Source organism: Tribolium castaneum, chromosome 10, assembly GCF_031307605.1.
Source record: "Tribolium castaneum strain GA2 chromosome 10, icTriCast1.1, whole genome shotgun sequence".
Taxonomy (NCBI): Eukaryota; Metazoa; Arthropoda; class Insecta; order Coleoptera; family Tenebrionidae; genus Tribolium; species Tribolium castaneum.
Window position 1 is genome coordinate 7379411 of NC_087403.1, and position 21968 is coordinate 7401378.

Below are 21968 nucleotides of genomic sequence, written 5' to 3' on the forward strand. Positions count from 1 at the left end.
ATTATTTATTTAGTCATTATCTATTTGCCTTGAATTTTTCGTTAAAAAACGTAATTTTCCCACAAAATTTTGCTTAAAAGGTTACGATTTATGACCAAAAACGGCATTATTTGTGCTTTTTTCGAGCATTGTAGCACGTTTTCAGAGCAAAAATCACAAGTGAAACTCGAAAATGCTATTACGCTGGCCTTCTTCTCTGAACTTTTTTATACAAGTTTTATAAAAAAGGAACCCACTTATTTTCCGAAATTTTGTCAAAAATACATCGAAATTGACTTTCAGTTAATCTTTTTGGGATTGATTTTATGAAAATAAATTGAACAATTTTCTAATTATGTCGAAAATTACTTGATTGTGAACCAAAAACTCACTCAAATTCAGCAAAAAAAAATCCGTAGGGTCGAAAATGTCATTATTTTAGCCTTTATTTTAGTCTAATTACGTTTAAAATTAAATGATTTTCAACTAAAAACTCACTTATTTTTCCAAATCTTATCTAAACGCAAAAAAACTACCTAATTATTCATTATCTTTTTTTTAGACTTGAACACATTTTTTGGTATAAAACTAAAAAGATATTTTTTTCACAAAATTTTGTTTATTAAAGGGTTGCCACTTAAGATCATAAGATCTATTTTTGCCTTTTTCGAGCATTTTAGCAAGTTTTTGGACCTAAAAGTTGAAATTGATATTGTTTTAGCCATTTTCGTTAAACTTATCTTCTTTATAACTGTATTATAAGCAAAAAACTCACTTATTTTCCAACGAGTTATTCGACTTCATTTTTATAAAATCTTGTAATTGCGTCAAAAATTACTTGATTTTGAACCGAAAACTCACTCAAATACGTCAAAAAAATTCGGTGCGGTTGCAAATGATTTTGAGTTTTTCAATGAATTTGTATGACAAATATCTGTTTAAGTAAAATTTTAATAGCCAAAAAATAATTTTTTGCAAGATTTATTATAAAACGCCGAAAAATTACATTAGAGTTGCCCTAAACTTAAACACTTAGTTAAAAAATCTTTTCGTCGAAAAATATTGCTCAAATTGTTAGCGCCAAAGATCGTAAAGGACATTACTTGTGCTTTTTTCGAGCATTTTCGAGCAAAAAAGCAACCAGAAGCCATAAAAAACTCACTTATTTTGCGAAATTTTAAAGTAGATCGAAACAAATTTTTTTACCAGTTTGATTCCAGTAAAGAAAGTCTTGAAATTATTTATTGAAATTTATTTTGCCAAATTTTGGCGTAATAAAATGAAAAATGTTGAAGTCAGTTTAAAATATGATATTTAAAAACTATATTTTTTGCAAAATTTCCCCAAAAAATCTCTTTGATGTTTTATAATTTGATGCGAAAGTTCGAAAACGAGTTTATTTTCTTATTTCCCTTGCTTTAGGCCAACAAACTTATTTTAGGAATTGGATCGAACGTGACGGTGCTCTGGTGATTTAGCTAAAAAAATATTTTTTCTGGGCATTTTTCGAACGAGCCGCCGCTGGCGCGTTATTACGCCTATCATTTACTTACGAGTCGCTTAAAATGAATGAATGAATAATTTGACCGTTGTCCTGTGAATTTGCCATGCAAATATCAATAATTGTACACTACGCAAACGTTCCACAATTACAAAATTGCATCAATCTTGCAGTTTTTTCTCTGACGCAAATGGAGTTTTCACAAAAGAGAGTTTTTTTCGGAATTACCAACCAGCCTCAATTTCAAGCATTGACCTCCCGTTGCAGTCTCCAGTTACATAACTGCAAGGCCACTTCCGATGTCTGGGGCGATTCATCTGCAATTTGTATTTTTCAGCTATTTTTGCAATAATCTACGAATTCCAGTTGCGGTGCAAAGTTTAAGTCTGCGTTTATTATTGTTCGATAATGACGCGGTTAAGGCCAATTTTAAAAAGCACCTGATTCTAAAAATTGACAAACACATGATCGTCCAAACATCACGGTTTTTGCAACGCGGATAATTTTAGACTGTCCTTTCAGGTATTGCGGATTTCTCCCGAAAATTATTACTCAGCCACACGTAAAAACGACTCCCGCGTGTCACGTCTGCACCTCAGGAATCAAAATAATTTGGTTCGAATATTTGCAACGGACGATAAATTATCGGAGTGCACTTTATTGTTTATTTTGACAGTGGAGGACATCACATAACGTTCACGTAATAGCCACTTGTTGCCGCAGTCATGTTTAAACAAATCGTTTCCGATAAATTTAATTGTGTTCGTAATCTGTTTACGCGGGAAAGCCGCGGGGAAAAGTGCTAAAGAAGGATGATAAGTGATAATTGATAATTTTATTTTACAAATTGTCGATGGTTGGGCGCTGGGCTAAAAATAGCCGTCGCTGGAAGAGTTGCCCTGTTTGTGTGGGGAAGGCCTTTGTGCCCCCGACAGCCGATCCATTACGTTCCGATGAATAATTGTAAAAATAGACGATTTCATTTGAGGAATGTGTGGTCGAAAGAAGGGGCGCAAGTGGCTACGTGATCTTAGCCTCGTATGAGTTCACTGATACAGTTTCTATTGCGAATTTGATGACGTGACTGTATCGCATAAAACTGCGTTAATTTCCGATCGGAATTTTGAATAATTAGCGCCAAATTCGCGCGAGCTGCATCCCGGGGCAAAGTCCTGCAAGGCGTTGAACCGAGTCACCGACTGCACAACGATGCAATTTCCGCCTGAAGATTTAACGCGAAAATTTACTCCCCAGCATTGGGATTATTATTCATGGGACGCAGCCTTGGGCTTAAGAAAGTTGATGGAAATTCAAATCAACGCTTTAATTGCGATTAATTAATAAAATAATAACAAGGCTTGGCGTATTAAATTCGGTGCCACCTTGTGGAAGAAACACGCCGAATCATCACCCCGTACCTGCTTGATTAAATAAATGAAATTGTTTTATTTTGTGCATCAGAGTATTAACCTCTCCATTCATCGCTCTCGTAAATCATTGTGTTATTGTTCTAAAGCACTTATTCATAATTTACAAACTAAAAAATAATGCATCGTAGATCTAATAAGTAAATAAAATTGAATCAAGTGATAGCAATGAACTTATCTAGGATGAGTAATAAACTTTTCTTTGTTTTGAGTTTCCTAATATTATGTTATAAGTGGAAAACAGGTGTAGCTACCACAAATGGTAATTGCAACCTCCGATAAGTTTTTTTATCAGAGAGAGTTACATCAGAACAAGTGATGAAAGAGTATCCATGCAGTGGCTGATACCACATGTAAATTGCGTTCAAAAACCTGGAAAAATTTAAAGATGTTAACATCTCGTGACGAATTTTCGACACAATTGATTTTTTTTGGGCCAAAAGGGGCCCACAGTGATTGTTGCTGTATAAAGGAGGAATCTGTGCTACAACTGGGCCTATTGACAAGTTTAAGGCCAAGGAACTCCCACTGTCACGCAGAAAATAAATCATGACAAGAGACGTACAGTAGCCACAAAAATAAAGTCTTATGGGCTCGTAATTGCACCAAATTTGTTTTAACGAATGTGCGCGTAAATTGACGTTTGTGATTTGTTATTCCTTCTTGTTTCGTTGAAATACATCAAATTTAAATTATTTCTGGGTTCTCAATGTTGGGAATAGTTTAACCGTCTGATTTTAGTCAAAAATTTGTTAAGTCAATGATTTCTTGGTTAAAAACCGAAAACAACAATCCACGAATTAATTTTGTTGAAATTCTTTTACTCGTTTTACTCGTTTAAAATCTACCAAAGGTTCGAATCGTCTTGTTTTAATCAAACACGACGATTTTCCTACTACTTTGCATTGATTTTTAATAAATTGGGACTGATTTTAGTTGAAAACTTATTGAAATCATTAAGTTTTTGCTTAAAAAAAACGAGATAAGTCGCTTTAGAACAAGGGCAGATTCAGAAATATTTTTTTGAGAGGTCTTCCAAAAATTTTTGGAATGGTGAAAGTTAAGCTATTGAATAAAACTTCTATTTTTTTTGAATAAAACATCTTATGATTAAGTTGTTAATCATAATTAAAACACACGATAAACAGCGAATTTAATAAAACACCCTATATTTTGTGCATTTTTGGGTATACCTTGCCGTTAATCATAATGTTTTTTTTTCTAGTAGATTTTGCTAAGTTTTTGAAATAGTTGGATCTCACTGACACTGTTTTTAATTTTATAAAAAAAACAAAATAAATGCAACTTCCTTGTTTTTCTTTTTGAGAATCTTCCTATAACATTTTATTAAGTAAAAATACTTTATTTATTAATTTATTAATAAATGTACATAAAAAGGCTTTTATGTTATTATTTTAAAAGCATTTGTTCATTAAACTTTTATATCATTTAATAAAAAATTAAATTGGAACCGCCCTTGCATTTGATTAACTAAAACTATTTTATTTTGGCCGAAAACAACAATCTTTGTTTGTTGAAATAAGTTTATTTCAAACAATGTCTCTTCAAAATTCCGCCAAAATGTTTTGAAATGCTTTAATAAATCGCCTTATGCCGAAAAGAACGACTTCCCGGTGAAAACTCTTGATTTAGACAGAGTTATTTTGCTTAAAAATGAAAAAAATTGCTTAAGGATTTTCCTACAACTTTCGTTGAAATAATAATAATAATAACAAGCCAATTTATTGAAAAATAAACAAATCAAATATATAGAAATTAAACAATAGGAAAAATTAATATATAATTGCAGAGAAGTAAGTACAAAAAACAAAGCGGATAAGAAGGAATTAAGTTACAGTTTAGTTGAAAAGGGCATATTTCGAACGATTCTTTGCTAAAAAACGAGAAAACTTATATGGAACAGATTGAAAACGTCTTATTCAGGCACAAAAGAACGAATTAAATTACAGTTTGAACAAAAACGGTTTATTTTGTACGATTCGTTGCTTAGAAATAATAATAATAATAATAATAATAAATAAATAAATAAATCTACAAAACTCTCTGTGGGGCGACGTCTAGCCGAGGGCTGTTCAACTCAAAAAATAAAGATTAAAAAAAATATATACAAATGAAATAATAAGAAAAATAAAACAAATACCGGCAGAGAAGTACAAAAAGAAAACTTAAAATTAAAGAAGAAACAAAAAAGTGAACATGGAAATGGAAACGTATGTATGTAATGATGTAAACCATAATTAAAAAATTAACAATTAACCATGTGAAAACAAGAAATCTTTGTAAAGTGTACGAAATTTTATTCACCGAAACATTCAACTGAAAAAGTACCGTGGAATTAAACACTTTGACACCGTTATAAATTAACGAGCGTTGAAAGAAAGATTGAAAGAGAAATTTAAGTATTACTATGTCAAATGTTGATATTAAAGCTTTTTCTAAATCTATTTTTTTTCTAAAGTAGGATGGAGACGAAGTTGTCATACGTTTAAACATAAATGTATCTACCCAATTGGTTTGATACATATTTTCAACTTTTAACCAATGTATTTTAGGCGAGACATGGTCGTATTTATTTTGGCCAAAAATGAACCTACAACAGCAATTTTGGATTTTCTGTAATTCATATTTTGTGATATTATTGTCTAGACAATAATGATATTACCAAGCTTTCTGTCAATTTTTTACGTAATTTAAAATTAAAATTAAAATAATTTGAGGGCAAAATAAGATTTTTTTAGGACCATATATTAATATGAGACTTAAAACAAAAAACATCATCTATTATGAGTCCCAAGTCCTTAATTGAATTAGACACATTGATTTTTTTATTATTTCATTATTTTTTACAATAGTTATGTAATTGGATTTTAAGTACCTAAGTTGTAAGATCATTTGTATAGACAATATTAAAATGATTCTAATTTCTAAACATTTCTGAGGAAGTTGTTGTTCGAGGAAATGTAAATAAAGGTTAAACTCATCGGCATAAGCATGTTTTTATTGAGCTTATCATTATTTCTAAAAAATTGGTCGTAAATATATAAATAAAAAAGAAGAGGACCAAGAATGGACCCTTGGGGAACACCTGATGTAATTGTTCCAAGATTAGAAAAGGAAGTACCTATCATAACTTTATGAGTAAGATCAGATAAAATTAAGAGACATTAATTTTCAATTATTCATTGCTTACAAATTACAAACAAAACTGAGAATGCTTTAACCGCCTGTTTTTAGTTGAAAATCTCAATCTGCCAATAATTAATTAAAGACGGGCCAAGTTGCTTTAGAATTGTTTATACCAACTTAAGTCGACCGAAAATCACGATTTTCAAAAGTTTCTTCAAATAATTTGACTTATTTTGGCTTAGAAAACGGCTTATTCAGGCTCAAAATGGCCGCTAACGGTCAGATTTCGTTGAAAATTTTTAATTTCAAACAAATTTTTGCTTAAAAATGAAAAAAATCGCTTTCGATTTGATTGATTTACGCAATAGTTTAGTCATAAAAACACTTGAAGTTGATTTCGAACACTTAAAACGATTTGAATCCAAAACCCAAAACACTTGTTTCTTCAAGTAATTTGCTTTTCGTCATTTTCAGGCTTTGGAATGGTTCTCAAAGCCTTATTCAGACCCTGAAAAAGAACAGTTTCGTGCTTAAAAACAAAAAAATAGCTTTAGAATGGCTTATATATATCGCCTTATTTTGGCGATTTTCGCTTCAATTTCGTCCAAAACTTTGGATTGTCAACGGTTCAGGGCGAAAATAAGTTGACTTCTAACAATTTCACCTAAAAAATTCCATCAAAAATGCCTTCAAATGGCTCAGATAGAATTATTTGACCCAAGATAACGTTTTCTTACCAGATTCTTTAAAAAATCGCTTTAGAATGGCAAAAACTGCTTTGTTCTGGCATATTTTAAATGGCAATAAAAATTAAAAATAATAATACGAGTAGTGACTCAAAGAACGCCTTATTTTTTAAAATTCATTGAAAAAAATAAAAATTAATTCCAAATAACTCTAGTCGCCTAAAGTACTCAATAGGAGAGTTCTTTTAGTACTGAAAGAAACTCATAAAAACGATTTCCTCTGGCTGATCAAAATCCAAGAACATATTCTTTGTATTTTTATATTTATTTCTACTTAAAAATTGAGTCAGGCGACTAAAACTTTGACGTGGTCTTAATTCCGGCTAAACCAGCAACAAGAATCGAAATATTTTGAATTCCCCTTACGCCAAATTTACCAAAAGTCCGCAACCACTGGAGTATAATAAATACTTAAGGAAGGAAATACCTGTTTTTGCGGTTTGTGTGGTTATAAGCACGATAGGGTAAAGACTATTTCTTCCAATAAAAGGGAAAAAGTTGAATATTTCCCGGTTCTTGACGTCAAATTTTGAAAAAAATTCACAATCCAACTAATTGGAAAAATCTTAGGGTCATAAACAAGAAATGTGTACCACTAATTCTAATTAAAATCTAATTTATTGTAGTAGTCATTATCAGGTACACGAAAATTCCAAAAAGAATTTCAGTAATTCAGAACAGATTCTAAAAAAAAACAGTTAATCCAAAAAAAATCAGTGATTCATAGATAATTTCATAATTTGCGGTCAAAAAATTATGTATGACTTCGCGACTTTAGTTTAAACTTAGTCCCAATATTTTCGTGTGTAGAAACTTTTACTTATTGCTAATCAATAATCATAAAAATGCTTTTCCAGACGTAAAGTGCTTTTGTTGACCTTCGTCTAAAAATGGTTATCACTACTACAATACGAGTGAGTTCAACTCTATTTTTTGAGCGGTGTTTGAGTGTAAAATCTGCAATCGCATCAAAATTGTGTCGTATCTACAGGTACCAATTAAACAATAATGACAGCACATGTGCAAAATGCATGATATTTGTTTTGATTAGGAGGAATCAATTTTATGACACTCTGCGTCAGTTTATTTCTATTGACCGAACTCACATGAAATTGTCGTCAATTTACTTGTGCTAAAGTGACACTAAATTTCGGAATCAACTCGTACCTAATTGAATAAAAATGCGGAGAAAGTGGGATTTATGCGAATTTAATCACTTCACACGTCATAAAACAAGATAAAGTACTTCAGATATTTCTTCGGGGGGTCAAAATTCGGCATTGTTTTGAACAGATGGATTCCCGTCATTGTAAAACGATTATTTATAAATAAACATAACTATAGAAATATCAAAGTAACAAAGTGACTTGCAGTTATTTTAATGAAACAATTAGGCCTTTTTTAATGGGTGGCATATTAATTAGTTGGCTACAAACACGTTTTCGTAATTATGCCACCAACTGAAGAGAAATTGTCAACTTTCGGAATGGCTTTGTCTGGGTCGCTAGCGCAAATACGGAAGTGTGTATTTATTTAAAATAATCGCCAAATGTTTACACAATAATGCACTGACCACACGTCGATCACGATTATCAATTTACATCTCAAAAGTAACACAAATACTCCAGTTAAGTATATTGTTTATTTTAATAAAACACTTAATAAAATTATTATAAATTTTTAAGCCGAACACTTCATCTTCGTTTTACAGATTAACACAAGTAGACAAACACTTTGATGGATTATCAGTCAAAAATGGTTCACGTGAAAATGACCAATTGGTTTTCGGGAAATTGCAAAACAATAACTTGAAGGATAACGAAACACGTCAGAGATTTTTTCACTCGCATACTTGAGTTGAATTATGTAGATCGCGAATGCAGTTATTCAACACAATAGGCACTTGTGCAGAATTTGCATAATGAAATCTCAATCGAAAACAATTTTAATCCCGGTATAAAATCATTTAGATTACAGTAAGTGACCACGAATTTTTCCACTATTACGTTTGATGCGGCGGGAAATTACATTTTATTTGTGGCAATTGACGCAAAATAAAATAGGAAGGAATTTTTTTATTGATTGTTACCTAAACCCTTGTTTGAGTTCGGCTCAGATAACGTTTATTTCACACGATTAGAAAACTCAGAGGTCAGTAATCAGGTGGTATTTTTTGAAAGATTAGGAAGACTGACATAAGTGTGGAAAATTTAAGGAACAACGATAAAGTAGTTAATTGAAAAATTTAAAAACAAGTGTTCAAAGAGCGCCTTTAATTTAGTCAATTTTGCATTAAATAACTTACGATGGCAACACAATTGAAAGGGTTAGCTGCTTTTTTATTGTGAAGCAAAATGTCCCGAAAACAGTAATCAAAGTTGCAACAATGTGATTTAAATAAATCCTTGTCTGAGTTCAGTAATAGATCAGGTCATATTTTTTGAAAAATTAGAGAGACAAAGATAGTGTGGAAAGTTTAATAGTCAAGGTAAAAGAGTAAATTAAAATAAAAGTGTTTCAAATTGAAGAACCACAAGTGCATACTTTTGAGACCTGTTTTCAGTGACCAAAAGATCATGCAGTAAAAAAATTATTCGTAAAACATTATTGTTCATTAGCATTACTAACATGATTAGAACTGTTAGAACCTTTACAATCGTCTGATAATTTTATCCAGGTAATAAATTTTGAAAAATACCTTGTAACCATTGTAAAAAAAGTAAAATAACATATCGAGTGTTTACGTTACGTCTAGTAAAATAAATGATTATTTACTTTTTTAATTATTTATTATTTTAGAATTAAGAAAGTATGTCTCGTTTTTTATTTTTATACAATTTTTCTTCAGCTATAACTTCAATAGAAGCAGTAATTATTTTAGATGAATTTAAAAAATCAGTAGTAAGATTTAAAAACCTCATAGGAGATGTTAGTAGCATCTACAAAAAAGGAACAGTTTCGTTAAAAATGATTTCGAACGCCTCATTGTTTAAAAAAATCGCTTTAGAATGGTTTATATTGCCTTATTTTGGCGGAAAACGAGATTTTCGCTCCAATTTAGTTGAAAACTTTTGATTGTCAACGGTTCAGGCCAAAAATAAGTTGATTTCTAATACATTCCCCTAAAAAATTCCACCAAAAATGCCTTCAATGGCTCAAATCGAATTGTTTGAGCGAAAATAACGTTTTCTTACCAGTTTGCTTAAAAAATCGCTTTACAATGGCAAAAACTGCTTTGTTCTGGCCTATTTTAAATCATAATAAAAATTAAAAATAATAGTACGAGTAGTGTCAAAGAATGCCTTATTTTTTAAAATTTATTGAAAAAACCAAAAATTAATTTCAAATAACTCTAGTCGCCTAAAGTATTCCATAGGAGAGTTATTTTAGTATACTGAAAGAAATTCTTAAAAACGATTTCCTCTGGCTGATCAAAATCCAAGAACATATTCTTTGTATTTTTTTTTATTTATTTCTACTTAAAATTTGAGTCAGGCGACTAAAACTTTGACGTGGTCTCAATTCCGGCTAAACCAACAATAAGAATCGAAATATTTTGAATTCCTCTTACGCCTTATTGCTCATTAGCATTACTAAAATTATTAGAACTGTTAGAACCTTTACAATTGTCTGATAATTTTATCCAGGTAATAAATTTTGAAAAATACCTTGTTGTAACAATTGTAACTACTATACCTAGTCATCATTACGCCACAAATAACATAACGAGTGTTTACGTTACGTCTAGTAAAATAAATGATAGTTACTTTTTTAATTATTTATTATTTTAGAATTAAGAAAGTATGTCTCGTTTTTTTATTTTTATACAATTTTTCTTCAGCTATAATTTCAACAGAAGCAGTAATTATTTTAGATGAATTTAAAAAATCAGTAGACATGCATAACGTAGTAAGATTAAAAAACCTCATAAGAGATGTTAGTAGCATCTGCAAAAAAGTCGTAATGCAAAACCATATGAGCATAATCAAAAAATTGAATGTTGAAATCATCCCACAAAATGTTTGTACTAAAATTAGAAAAATCGCCAAAACTTCTCGTTCTCATATAAACACAATAGAAACATTCTTCGCAACAATTATTTGAAATTTAGAACTGCAATTGTTTCAGCAATGAAATACAAAAAAAAACCGTGTGCTTTTCAAAGTAGAAAACTCAAAAATAATATTTTAAATACACCAGTACATAAGTGCGCTTCGTATTTATGTAAAACAGTTGGTCAAATAACAAATGCAATTGCATATTGTGACTTTTCAAATAGTTCCTTGTTTGAGTTCTTTATGCAGGCAATAAAACGAGTTTCAAGTCTATTGTATGATATTGATAATAATTCAAACTTTTAGGAGGTAAAAGAATAAATTGTTCAGAACGCGGTTCTTTTCATGGAAGATGCTTTGTAGCAGTAAATTTGTAAAAATTTGTAAAAATAGTGGGATTTACACCAAAAAATTATCAAATTGTTTATTAAAAACCAAAGAACTTCAAGCCACGAAATTAAATAAAAGAAAAATTCGTATTCTGATTGCAGTGTAACTAATGACACATAAATGTATTAAAAAATAAAAAATGAGCTTTTGAATAATTTGGCTGCTTGCGATATTTTAAAAATTCCTGTTAACAATTGGTCAACGTAAAAATGAGCAGTGGAACAAAGAAAGAAAATAATTGATTAACGGCTCGTAATTTCGGAAAAATTATTAATATGACATGTACAACCAATACGTAGGTGTGTGCAAATTAAAAAAATTGCCTGAACCGCTATAAATAATGAAGAAAAAACACAGGAAAAGTTTGAGTTGATCACATGTTAAAGAAAAAAATTTTTAGGTGCAACACCCAATGGGTTAGTCGGGTCAGATGCTACTGTTGAAATTAAATGTCCATTAGCAAGAAAACAAATATTAAATTAAAAGTGCCATATGACAAAAACTGATTAAATACTTAGAATTGGATTCTCAAGATGATACAGTAAAGTAGTTTTAAAAGAAAAATATAAGTACAAGTTTCAAGTACAACGTCGGTTCCACATAACTAATCGCCAAACTTGTTATTTTATAGTGTACAGCTCATCAGATTTAAAATGTTGTACTATTGAGAAAGACGATAGTAAATATTGGAATAGAAGAAAAAAAATTATATTAACGTCATGTTACCTGAACCTGATGCAATTATAATAAGCATAATAAATTATACAGTTAACCGATCTTAAGATGTCCATAAAACGAACCCCTGCTCTTGATGTCGTCCCTCGAACCATTGCCAGCAATAAATTATTATGGCATCGTAACCTTTAAAATACATTCGGAGAAATTTGGCAAGTTTTGTAATCTCAAATATTTGATTGTGATTTTATAATTAAGTACAAGGTGTCTCAGAATTGACGGATTCCGAGTTCGGAGCGTTGTAGAGAATCACTTTAGTAGTCTAAATGTTTTCTTCAAATGCAGGCTAAAACTGTCAGTGTTTATTGTTATTAATAATGAAAAACAATTTCTAAAGAAATAGCTTCATTTTAGAGTAAAAAATAATAAATTTTTGTATTTTGTCCTAGAAATGAAACGACAATTACAAAAATTTAATATTTTTTTACTCCAAAATGATTTTTTTTGAAAAATTGTTTTACATTATTATTCTTCACATTCTTTTTCGCCATAAACAAGAATAAACACTGAAGCTTTTAGCCTGAATTTTTTTTAAACCAATGTATCTTTGTTGAGAAGCCCTGAATCTTTATGTTGTTAATTTAGTTAATCGAAATTTTATTAATTGTATAGTGTGTGTCTAAATCAGTAAGAAATATTTTTTTACTGACATAAGAAATAATAATATGTACAGCTACTTAATATCAATTAATTTTTAAATTAAATAATTAATTTTAATTAAAGGATAAACACTTATAATGCTTAAATTTTTATCTTTAAAGTTTACTAATGAGGATTGGTTATTTAGCACTACAGTAACATGTCCTTTCTGTAAAAAATTCATTAGTATTAAAAGTCGTTGCAGAAAATATTGTTTCTTATATCATTATCACATTAGAACAAACCATGCTTAAATGTTTTTCCTTAAAACATTATTTATTTATAATTCAATTTCAATTTCAATTTCTAATGATTTAGAAAGACATAGGATTAATATAATTTCGATTAATTAATTAATTTTAATTTTAATAACAAAAGTAAAAAAACACTTCCTCGGTAAGTTGACACTTTGTCGTGGTGAAGGAGCTGAGCAGTTCTATCACAAAACCTGTGAAGAACGAAGGTGGGTACAACCAAAACTTTACGATCCGATTTTTTTATATTTTTTTAATATAGTAATAATTTTATTGTTAAAAATATCAAGAATGTTCATTTACTCGTATTTCAAGACCTCATAAAGATCGTTGATAACAGAGTCTACAGAAAAAATCGTATGCAAGTTCATAAGTACCTAATTATTTTACTAAAAAAAATAATTTGGAAGTAATATGCTGTAATTTTGTACCAATATTTGAGAAATTGCTTAAATTGCGATTTGGTCCAATTCAAATGCAATTAAATTATTATCTTGGGGGTTCATTCGGAGAGAGATGTATTAAAAGTTGCCTACTTTCAATTTAATTTTTGTTTTATATCTAAGAAATGGGAACCAGTTAACAAAAATCCAAAAAGTCTTAAGCCTATATGTTTAAATTACATATTAAGTACTTTTTTTAATTCTCAATACAATGCACCGCTGTTAAAAATTAATAAACATTTTATTAATAAAAAAATATTTTTTGGATTCCTTAATATGAAGTAATTTTGAAAGTGTTATTTTTTCATTTTGAGACAAGTGCTTTCTGTTTTGCAAATGGCACCAATTCTGGTAAGAGTATTGCACAAAAGTTGTAACACCGTTTGGTCAACTAAATTGAGCCCTTGTGTGGGTTCAGCTCAGATAACTTCTATTTCACATTCACCCGATTAAATTCAGGGGTCAGTAACGGTGTTATTTTTTCGAAGGTTTAAAAGTCAAAGATAGTGTGGAAAATTTAACTCAAGGACAATGATTAAAACACTTTCGTTAAAAAATAGTTTATTTAATTATTCAACGTACAATTTCGCCCCTTCTCTGGCCAACATGTCTGCACATTCATTTCCCTTGATCCCACTGTGCCCCGCAACATGTTGCTGAAACCAAAAAATGAACATGAAAATTACTCAAAAAATTAACTTGTACCCATTGTACGTCAAGCCCTTCGCACAATTTGTCCAACTCTTGAAAATCAGTCTTATTTTTCACAGGATTTTTACTACTTGATAACTTCCAATTATTCTTCTTCCAAGTTTTAATCCACTTGGTCATTGCATTAATCGTAAATTGTGAGTCAGTGATAATTTGTAGCTTTTTAATCCCTGAAACAAAATAGTATTACGTGCAAATGTGGCCCCAAAATTACCATTATCACGTGCTATCTGAACGGCACAAATGCAGGCTTGTATTTCCGCCGCGTTGTTGGTGGCCTTCCCTGTGACCGGCTTGGACACATTCAGGGGGTGATTGTCGCCAAACCAAACCCCAATCCCGGCCTTCGCCCCCTCGCGCCCGTTGTTTTCGCAAGCCCCATCCGTGTAAACTGTGACATAATCGCCATGGCGCGAGAAGTCGTACCTTGTCTTTTTAGCAGGGGGGCTATTAATATTTTTACTATCACACTGGTCCGTGGTTTTACAACTAAAAAACTGCATTACTTCAAACCAAACACTTCATTCACTATTACTTCAACTGAAACGATTTTGGGAAGAGACTTTCAGCTTTGACCAGCTCTTTTTTAATATCAATCATTTCATTTTTTAACAAATCAGCTTGTGCCTTGGCCTCCTGGAGACGTTCAAATAGCAAATTTAACTCCTTTAGTTTGGATCTGAAATTTTGGTTGGGAAAAAGTAAACATAACCTCAAAAAATTACGGGTCAGCTGCCATTACGGACGCTGTTGGGGCGAATTTGACCAAGCTATTTCCAACAATTGCAGGAAGCAGTTTTTCTGTTAAGTTATAACTAATTAATGTACTTGTTAGTCTTATGGTACTTAATTTTAAAACGATCCAACTTCTGTATAAAAAGTTAGCACCAACAACATACATTTTGGTTATGCAACCAACAATACAAACCGATTAATAATATGGAAACGACACAATTTTTCTCTTATCATTGGGGAAATACCGGAAAATCATCTGTTCTGACTGAAAAACGTGCAAAATACTTGCGAGTAAAGATAACTAGTCTTTTGTGCAATGAAAATGGAAAGTTTGTCAAAACAACATATGTTTTAATGATGCAACCAACAATACAACCGATTAATAATATGAAAACGACCCTATTTTTCTCTTATCATTGGGGAAATACCAAAAAATCATCTGTTCTGACTAAAAAACGTGCAAAATACTTGCGAGTAAAGATAACTAGACTTTTGTGCACTGAAAATGGAGAGTTTTTCAAAACAACATACGTTTTAGTTATGCAATCAACAATACAACCGATTAATAATATGGAAACGACCCTATTTTTCTCTTATCATTGGGGAAATACCGGAAAATCATCTGTTCTGACTGAAAAACGTGCAAAATACTTGCGAGTAAAGATAACTAGCCTTTTGTTCAATGAAAATGGGGAGTTTGTCAAGACAAGAACACGAACAGAATAAGTCATTGACAGAAACGCGCTAATCAGATTCAGTCACATGTAGAGTAAAATGCTGAAGCCTAAATTATTAAGTTATTAATAGAACGCCATTTTGTTCAATCTCGTCCATATAGTTTATCTGATAAATAGGTTTAATTATTCTTGAACTAAAAAATCATTTTTGCTTTTCTATAGTCTATTTCTTCGAAATTAGTGAAATAAAGTGTGAGAATAATGGCGTTATATCATTAGATAAATTATTGTATACATGGTGTCCGTTTTTCGAGCTCCACCATGGAGATCTCAGTAATAAAGAGATACGAGGTCGGTTAAATTATGGCAAAGTTCTACATTTTTATGCTGAACAATTAACTGAAAGAAAATTTGATGTCATTTTTAGTTTTTAAATTATTTAAAAAAATAAAAAAATACAAAAATGATCATAACTATCATTTTTATATACTACAGGTTACATTCTGCTATTTTTTGAGGCTTTGCATTGTTATATACGATTTTTTATTTAATTTCTTAGATATTTGAAAATAAATGATTTTTATGATTCTGTTTATTAAAAGACCTACCGTAAAAAATAGTAATTTTCCCGTAATTAAATAAATTTAGTACCAGTTTCGGAATAAAAATAATAATGAATGAACACCATTTGTTGATTTTAGTTTATTGTAAACGCAAAAGTAACAGTTCAACGTGACTTAAAATTTGATTAACAAAAAATACACTTTGTGTCCCTAAGATAACACAACACTTTTATGTATAAATCCAATGATGTTAAAATAGCGCCAATCAACATCGAACTTATTTGTCATCTCCAAGAACACATTGTCAATTAGTCCTACATTCATGACTAGTTACGGGAGTAGATAGGACCTGTGTGTAGCTGATAAGTTTGATAACGCAGCCGGGGAAATATCAGTTGGTAACGGAGGCTGTTTTTTAGGTTTGTGGAGCAAACTTCCAAGTTCTGTTAATAAAAATCTTGAAAATTGTATAAGAGCAATATGGACCGCATATTGCATAATAAGCGCCCCAAAACCCTTGTAGAGCCCCAACGTGCCTTCACTCGCCACACACGTTTCGTAGCAGTCCATTGCACCAGCGAAATTTGTTAAGATTGGCAACACTGAACGGCCACTATCCAAGTTATCCACTATAGTTCGTGTCCCCTAGAAAATCAATCAATCATTGAAGTTTTTCCAATGATCCGAAAAATGCCCATAACTTGTTTATTACTTTAGTTTACAACGTTTTTTAACAATAGATTAAACCAATGTGTATCAATAGAATAATTAACCCTAAGTATGATACTGAAGTCGAAAAAAATTAGAACGAAGTTTTTGAAATATTCATTAATCATTATAAAGTATCAGTATTTGACAATTTTTGCAGCATCAAAAATGTTAGAGACTGCTTCTTTTGTACTATTAGGGTCAGTTTATCTTCATGTAGACTAGTAGTAAACGAATAACATATTTTTATTTCAAAAACTGATACCTCTTTTCTTAAGACTTCAAATGATGGAAATAAATTAATGAAAGAAAACAAAATAATTCTTGTATTGATAATCTTGCTTAGTTTTTGAAATAATTTTATTTTTTTGATGAAAACACACTTTTTAAAAAAATATTACACAAAAACTAAGAATCCTAGATAAATAAAAATTTCACCACTTTAAAGAGAAAAGCTCAAACTTAAATAAATAAATCTGCACCAACTGTTTAGCGATTGCGATTAGGAATCTAAAAAAAAAGAAGTTCGTTAAAAGTTGAATCACTTGAAAAAGTTAAATGAAATAAATATATGCTTTCAGTCGAGATACAAAAATTGTATAAATATTTAGATAGGTATTATTAATAAAAAAATTCGAAAACGTGAAGTGATGGAATTTTTCAATATTTTTTCTGAACTGAGGGCATCAAACTCTATACTATAAAAAGTAAAATAACTTTCAGCTCAAGCAGTACAAATTAACAGAAATCAAGCCTTATTAATGAAAAGTTTGAAAAAAGTATGTTATAAAGAAGTGGATTCGATAAAGAACGAACGAATTAAAATTTTTAACTTAAAAATTAAAAAAAATGACTACTTTCAAAAACCCTTTCAGAAACAGACCAAATGGTATAATTAAAAAAAACAACTCTTGAAAAAATTTAAAAACATTACCGGACGGACAATCGTTTAATTTTTTGGAAAAATTTGCCCTAAAAATACAATTAAAAATGTCTATTTGATTAAGTATTCTTATTATTATTAGATATTTTAACATTACTCTCATGCAAAGTATTATAAAAACTATTCATCCAAACTAATTAAAATTTGGTATATGCTTAAAACAACTATTTAAATTCTATCACCCCAGATGTTTATAACTCTTCTAAATGAATAAAATAATTAATTAAATGTTTTTAAAAAGAGCATTTTTGAGTTCTGTAATGTAATACATGCATACGTTATTTTAAAAAATTACCGAACTATAAAATTTTCTCAGTTTTCGAAATGTTTTTACTAACGTTAGCACATTGTTACCCGAACTTTAACAAAAAAAAATAAAGAAAAGTTAATACTAGTTGTTCAAATAACACTTAACTAAAAAGAACAGATTTTAATAAAAAAAAAATTCAGCTGTATCCATACTTATCACTGATAAGTATTTATAAACATTGGTTATTCTTGTAAAATACTTCTTCGTTAATTTATTATGCAAATACCTAGCTTTTTCATTCGCACAATTTTCGTTAAAAAATATTTTTTTGTAGTTACGCTTTTTTGCTGAAATCAAAAATAGGGTGTTTCCTTTTAACTTTCAACAAACTTCTTCCTTTTTTTATCTTCTTGACTGCAATAAGCTAAAAACTTATGCCCTTTAAATTTAAACTTTCTTCATTAAAAAAAGTGAAATTCCAACTTTTCTAGAATTTTTAGTTTTTATGTAATAAATTTAAAAAAGCATGTTTTTGTCAAAAAAAAACAATTATTTCAAAAACTATCCAAAATCGGCCATTAACAGTTTAGCTTAAAAATGTTACTACGAAAAGCTACATCCAAAAAGGCAAAAAATATAGAAACACAACTTTAGTGTTTTTTTATATGGGCACAACCTGTAATATATACCGCAATAGTTTTAAAATATGCAGCAGAAACGCTGTTAAATTTTTAAAAAAGAAAAAATCAATATCTCTAATAATAAACAAGTTATGGAAGGTTTTCTTTTTTCTTCCAATTACCTGGAGATACAAACGATGGATTATTGTTTCACACGGATAGAAAGCAACATCGCTTGCAATGTTGGCAACCAGTGAAGCTGTGATATCAAGGTCTTGCAAAACAACAGAATGGGAGATGTCTTTAGGCAAAGCCCCGTTAGCCTCATGTTTGTTTTTAAACCGTGAATGTAAAAGACGCACTGACGCCCCTTTTACCAACATGTTAAATAAATACTTTGACAGTCCTAGCGTTATAGTGGGGACAATTAGCACCCAAATCGGCAACATGCGGCCCTTGACGCCCCCATTCCAGTTCAATAATCGCATGAAACCTTCTTTAAAAACGTCCAAAATTCCCGGTTTCTCACTTGCGATTTCGCTCTGGACCGTTTCAACGAAAGATGCGGAGTAGAACGGCGTCACAATCGCTAAACTGACGCTAAAACAATTATTTTTGGGTGAGAGTCCATTGATTAATTTAATTACCATTTGAGTAACGTGTGTTGGAAAAACTGTTTCAAGCTACTATGCCACCGGATTTCCCTAAAACCTCGCCAAATTAAATAAATCAAGAGTTACAAAACCACTCACTTAGGCCAGGGTGTTACTTTCGAAATTAAGTCCTCCACCCCTAAGGAAATCCCCCGGACGAGCAAAACGGACCCCAGGCCCTTCCAAAGAGTGGTCAAGCCCTGGTGCTGGTGCAGCCGATAAACCGTCGGTATTAACGTAAATGGTAACAAATGGTATCGTTGCGAACTGTGGTGGACTTGACACTGGCGACGAAGGACTTGGAACGGGTGGCTCAGTAAATTTTCCGCCACTAAACTAACAAAAGCGACCCCTGAGCCGATCCGGCGCTTGAGAATTATGTCTAAAAGGAGGTTTTTCAATGGTCTGGAAGGAAAACACCGAAATTACCTTCTTGTGTTTGGTAGTAACGGTTCGGGAAATTCGCCATAATTTCCCGATTTCGTAAAAACTCGTCATGTGTGATTTGTCGTTTGGATGTTTTCAGGTGATTTAATTCATCGTCGGAGTTTAAATCGAGGTCTAAATCGAGATTATTTTGACTTGCCATGGCCCTAACCTCACTTTTTCACTTTACTACAGCATTGCCCACTGGTCGAATGGTTCTAAGGAAAGGTCATTAAAATGGAACGATTTCGGAATTTTGGGCCATTTTTGCGAAAATCACGCGACAACACTTCGTACTTTTAGCCCCAATTCGGCTTTATTTTTCACTTGACGTTCGTTTTGTTATTTTATGTGCATCAGGTTGGCAGCACATTTGAAAATTTACCACCAAAATAATCTTCAAATAAACTCTAATTTGCTGAATTATATTTTATTAAACATAACGTTAATTCTAGCGACAAAATGACTATTTGAAACCGGAAAAATCATTTTTTGAGCCAAAAACTCGCCAGATGACCAAAAAAAGACCAACTTTGGTACAAAATGACAAATTTTGTCTATTGTTTTTTTTGACAAAAAACGTAAACAATTTTAAAAATAAACCGATGGTATAATAATTTTTATCATTTCGATTAACCACGTTTTTAAAGAAAATTCAGAAACGTTCAAGTATACATATTTATGAATCAAAAATACTTTTTTTTTCGAAACCTAACTAAGCTAAACTAAACAAAGAGTATTATTCAACAAATTACCTGTAGTTTTTACAGTAAGTGTATTATTTTTTTAATGACATTTCTTGATTTCAATAGGATAATAAATAATAGGATAAAATGAAATGGAACATGTTTTAAATTTGACATTTCTCAAAAAAATTCAAAGTAATCATGGTCCCAAATTAGGAGTTTGGTTAAAATGGGAATGAATTTTAAAGCTGTAGACAAACTGCTCTTCACTACAACATTGCTAAATATTTAATTCAAGTCTTCAATATTTTATTAAATTATTTAAAAAAAATAGAAACAACAAGAATTAAATAATAAATAAAAATCCTCAGTTTAGACGAATAATCCATCGAATACCACACGAGAGTAGAAATAAATTATAAACTAAAAAATAATTTTTTGTTTGAAGCACGTTTTTGAAATTTGGAAATTGGAATTTCCCGATATTATTTACAAAAATCGACATAATTGTGACCCAGATATTGATTAATAAATATGTGCACTATTTTCATTAAAAAAATATACAAGGATAAGTAATGAAGTGAATAGTTTTAATTTTTTAGCGATTTAAATAACAATATTAAACATCAAATGTGGTCATTTTTATGTCGTCAAATTATCATCGTCATCGTCTTAGCACGTGTATAAAACACATAATAAAATTTCTTTAGTCGTTTTAAAAAAATATTTTCTAAACTCTTTGCGAGAATAATTTCCCAAGTTCATTTCGCACCTGCTTCATAAACGGTGACTTTTCTAAAATTTCCCTCGAACGTTATGCCAGGTAGCGAGTTTTAGAAAAGTTCTGTCAAATATTTTTTATTTTTTTTTTACTCTCTTGTGATGAATGATGATAGTATTATACCACAAAACTAAAAAACTTCAAGCTGTATAATAAAATAAAAGAAGATTCGTATTCGATGTACCAACATTAAATTTTACTTCTCCATTTTTTATAAATACGTAAATAATAAAAAATTAAGTGAATTAATTCACTGAGCGGTGCAGACTGTTTTGGCCGAATGCAATAAAATAATTATCTTGTGGTTACCTACCCCTAGGGTGCGGCTTAAGCCGGTCATAAATCTCCTTCCAACTAGCTACGCATTCCAAAAGATTTGTTTTAAAAGTATCCTACTTTCAATTTAATTTTTGTTTTATATTTAAGAATTGAGAACAGTTACAAAAATTTATAATATCTCAAGCCTATATTTTTTTTTAATTCTAAATACAATGCACAAAATATCTACTAATTTATTTCAATCAAAATATTTCTTGGGAAATTAATTAATATTGAGTCGTGGAAAAAAATGTTTCTAATTACATTTAAAACAAAAACGATGTTGTTATTATGTACAAAAAACCCCCCCAAAAAACTTTATTCATTGTGTAGCTCACATTTTGCAGCAAATCGTAATAAAATTACAAAGTAAATAGCAAAAAAAAATTTAACTGAACACAAGAATTAATTAAGTCGCCATTTACTTATTTTGGAAAGGTCAAATTAATCGCAATCGGAATTTGATTACAATTAAATATAAACCAAACAAGGAATAAACTTTTTGGTGGGTCATTTTTGTGACAATTTTTTACACAATTTTGTTCAAGCATCTCTTGGTTCAGAATGTCATTAATCGTCTA

The 21968-nt window shown here is 30.5% G+C and overlaps 2 protein-coding genes across 3 annotated transcripts; both read right to left on the reverse strand.

Annotated features, from left to right (window-relative positions):
- Window positions 1-13860: 13860 nt before the first annotated feature.
- On the reverse strand, window positions 13861-15102 carry rnh1 (ribonuclease H1). 2 transcript variants are annotated; one of them, XM_064359418.1, is made up of 6 exons: window positions 14956-15099; window positions 14753-14896; window positions 14563-14706; window positions 14242-14516; window positions 14022-14197; window positions 13861-13972 (listed from the first exon to the last, which is right to left on the reverse strand). In XM_064359418.1, the coding sequence occupies exons 1-6, from the start codon at window positions 14994-14996 to the stop codon at window positions 13886-13888; spliced, it is 867 nt and encodes a 288-aa protein (XP_064215488.1). In that variant the 5' UTR covers window positions 14997-15099; the 3' UTR covers window positions 13861-13885. The 2 variants fall into 2 exon arrangements, with proteins under 2 accessions (XP_064215488.1, XP_064215489.1); XM_064359419.1 differs by lacking the exon at window positions 14753-14896 and having other exon boundaries at window positions 14956-15102.
- A 1024-nt stretch (window positions 15103-16126) lies between these two features.
- Window positions 16127-19935, reverse strand: LOC659293 (mitochondrial outer membrane protein SLC25A46). Its single transcript, XM_965612.5, has 5 exons — window positions 19606-19935; window positions 19276-19558; window positions 19171-19227; window positions 18706-19123; window positions 16127-16647 (listed from the first exon to the last, which is right to left on the reverse strand). Exons 1-5 carry the CDS (start codon window positions 19763-19765, stop codon window positions 16333-16335), a joined length of 1233 nt encoding a protein of 410 aa, XP_970705.2. The 5' UTR covers window positions 19766-19935; the 3' UTR covers window positions 16127-16332.
- Between the last annotated feature and the right edge of the window lie 2033 nt (window positions 19936-21968).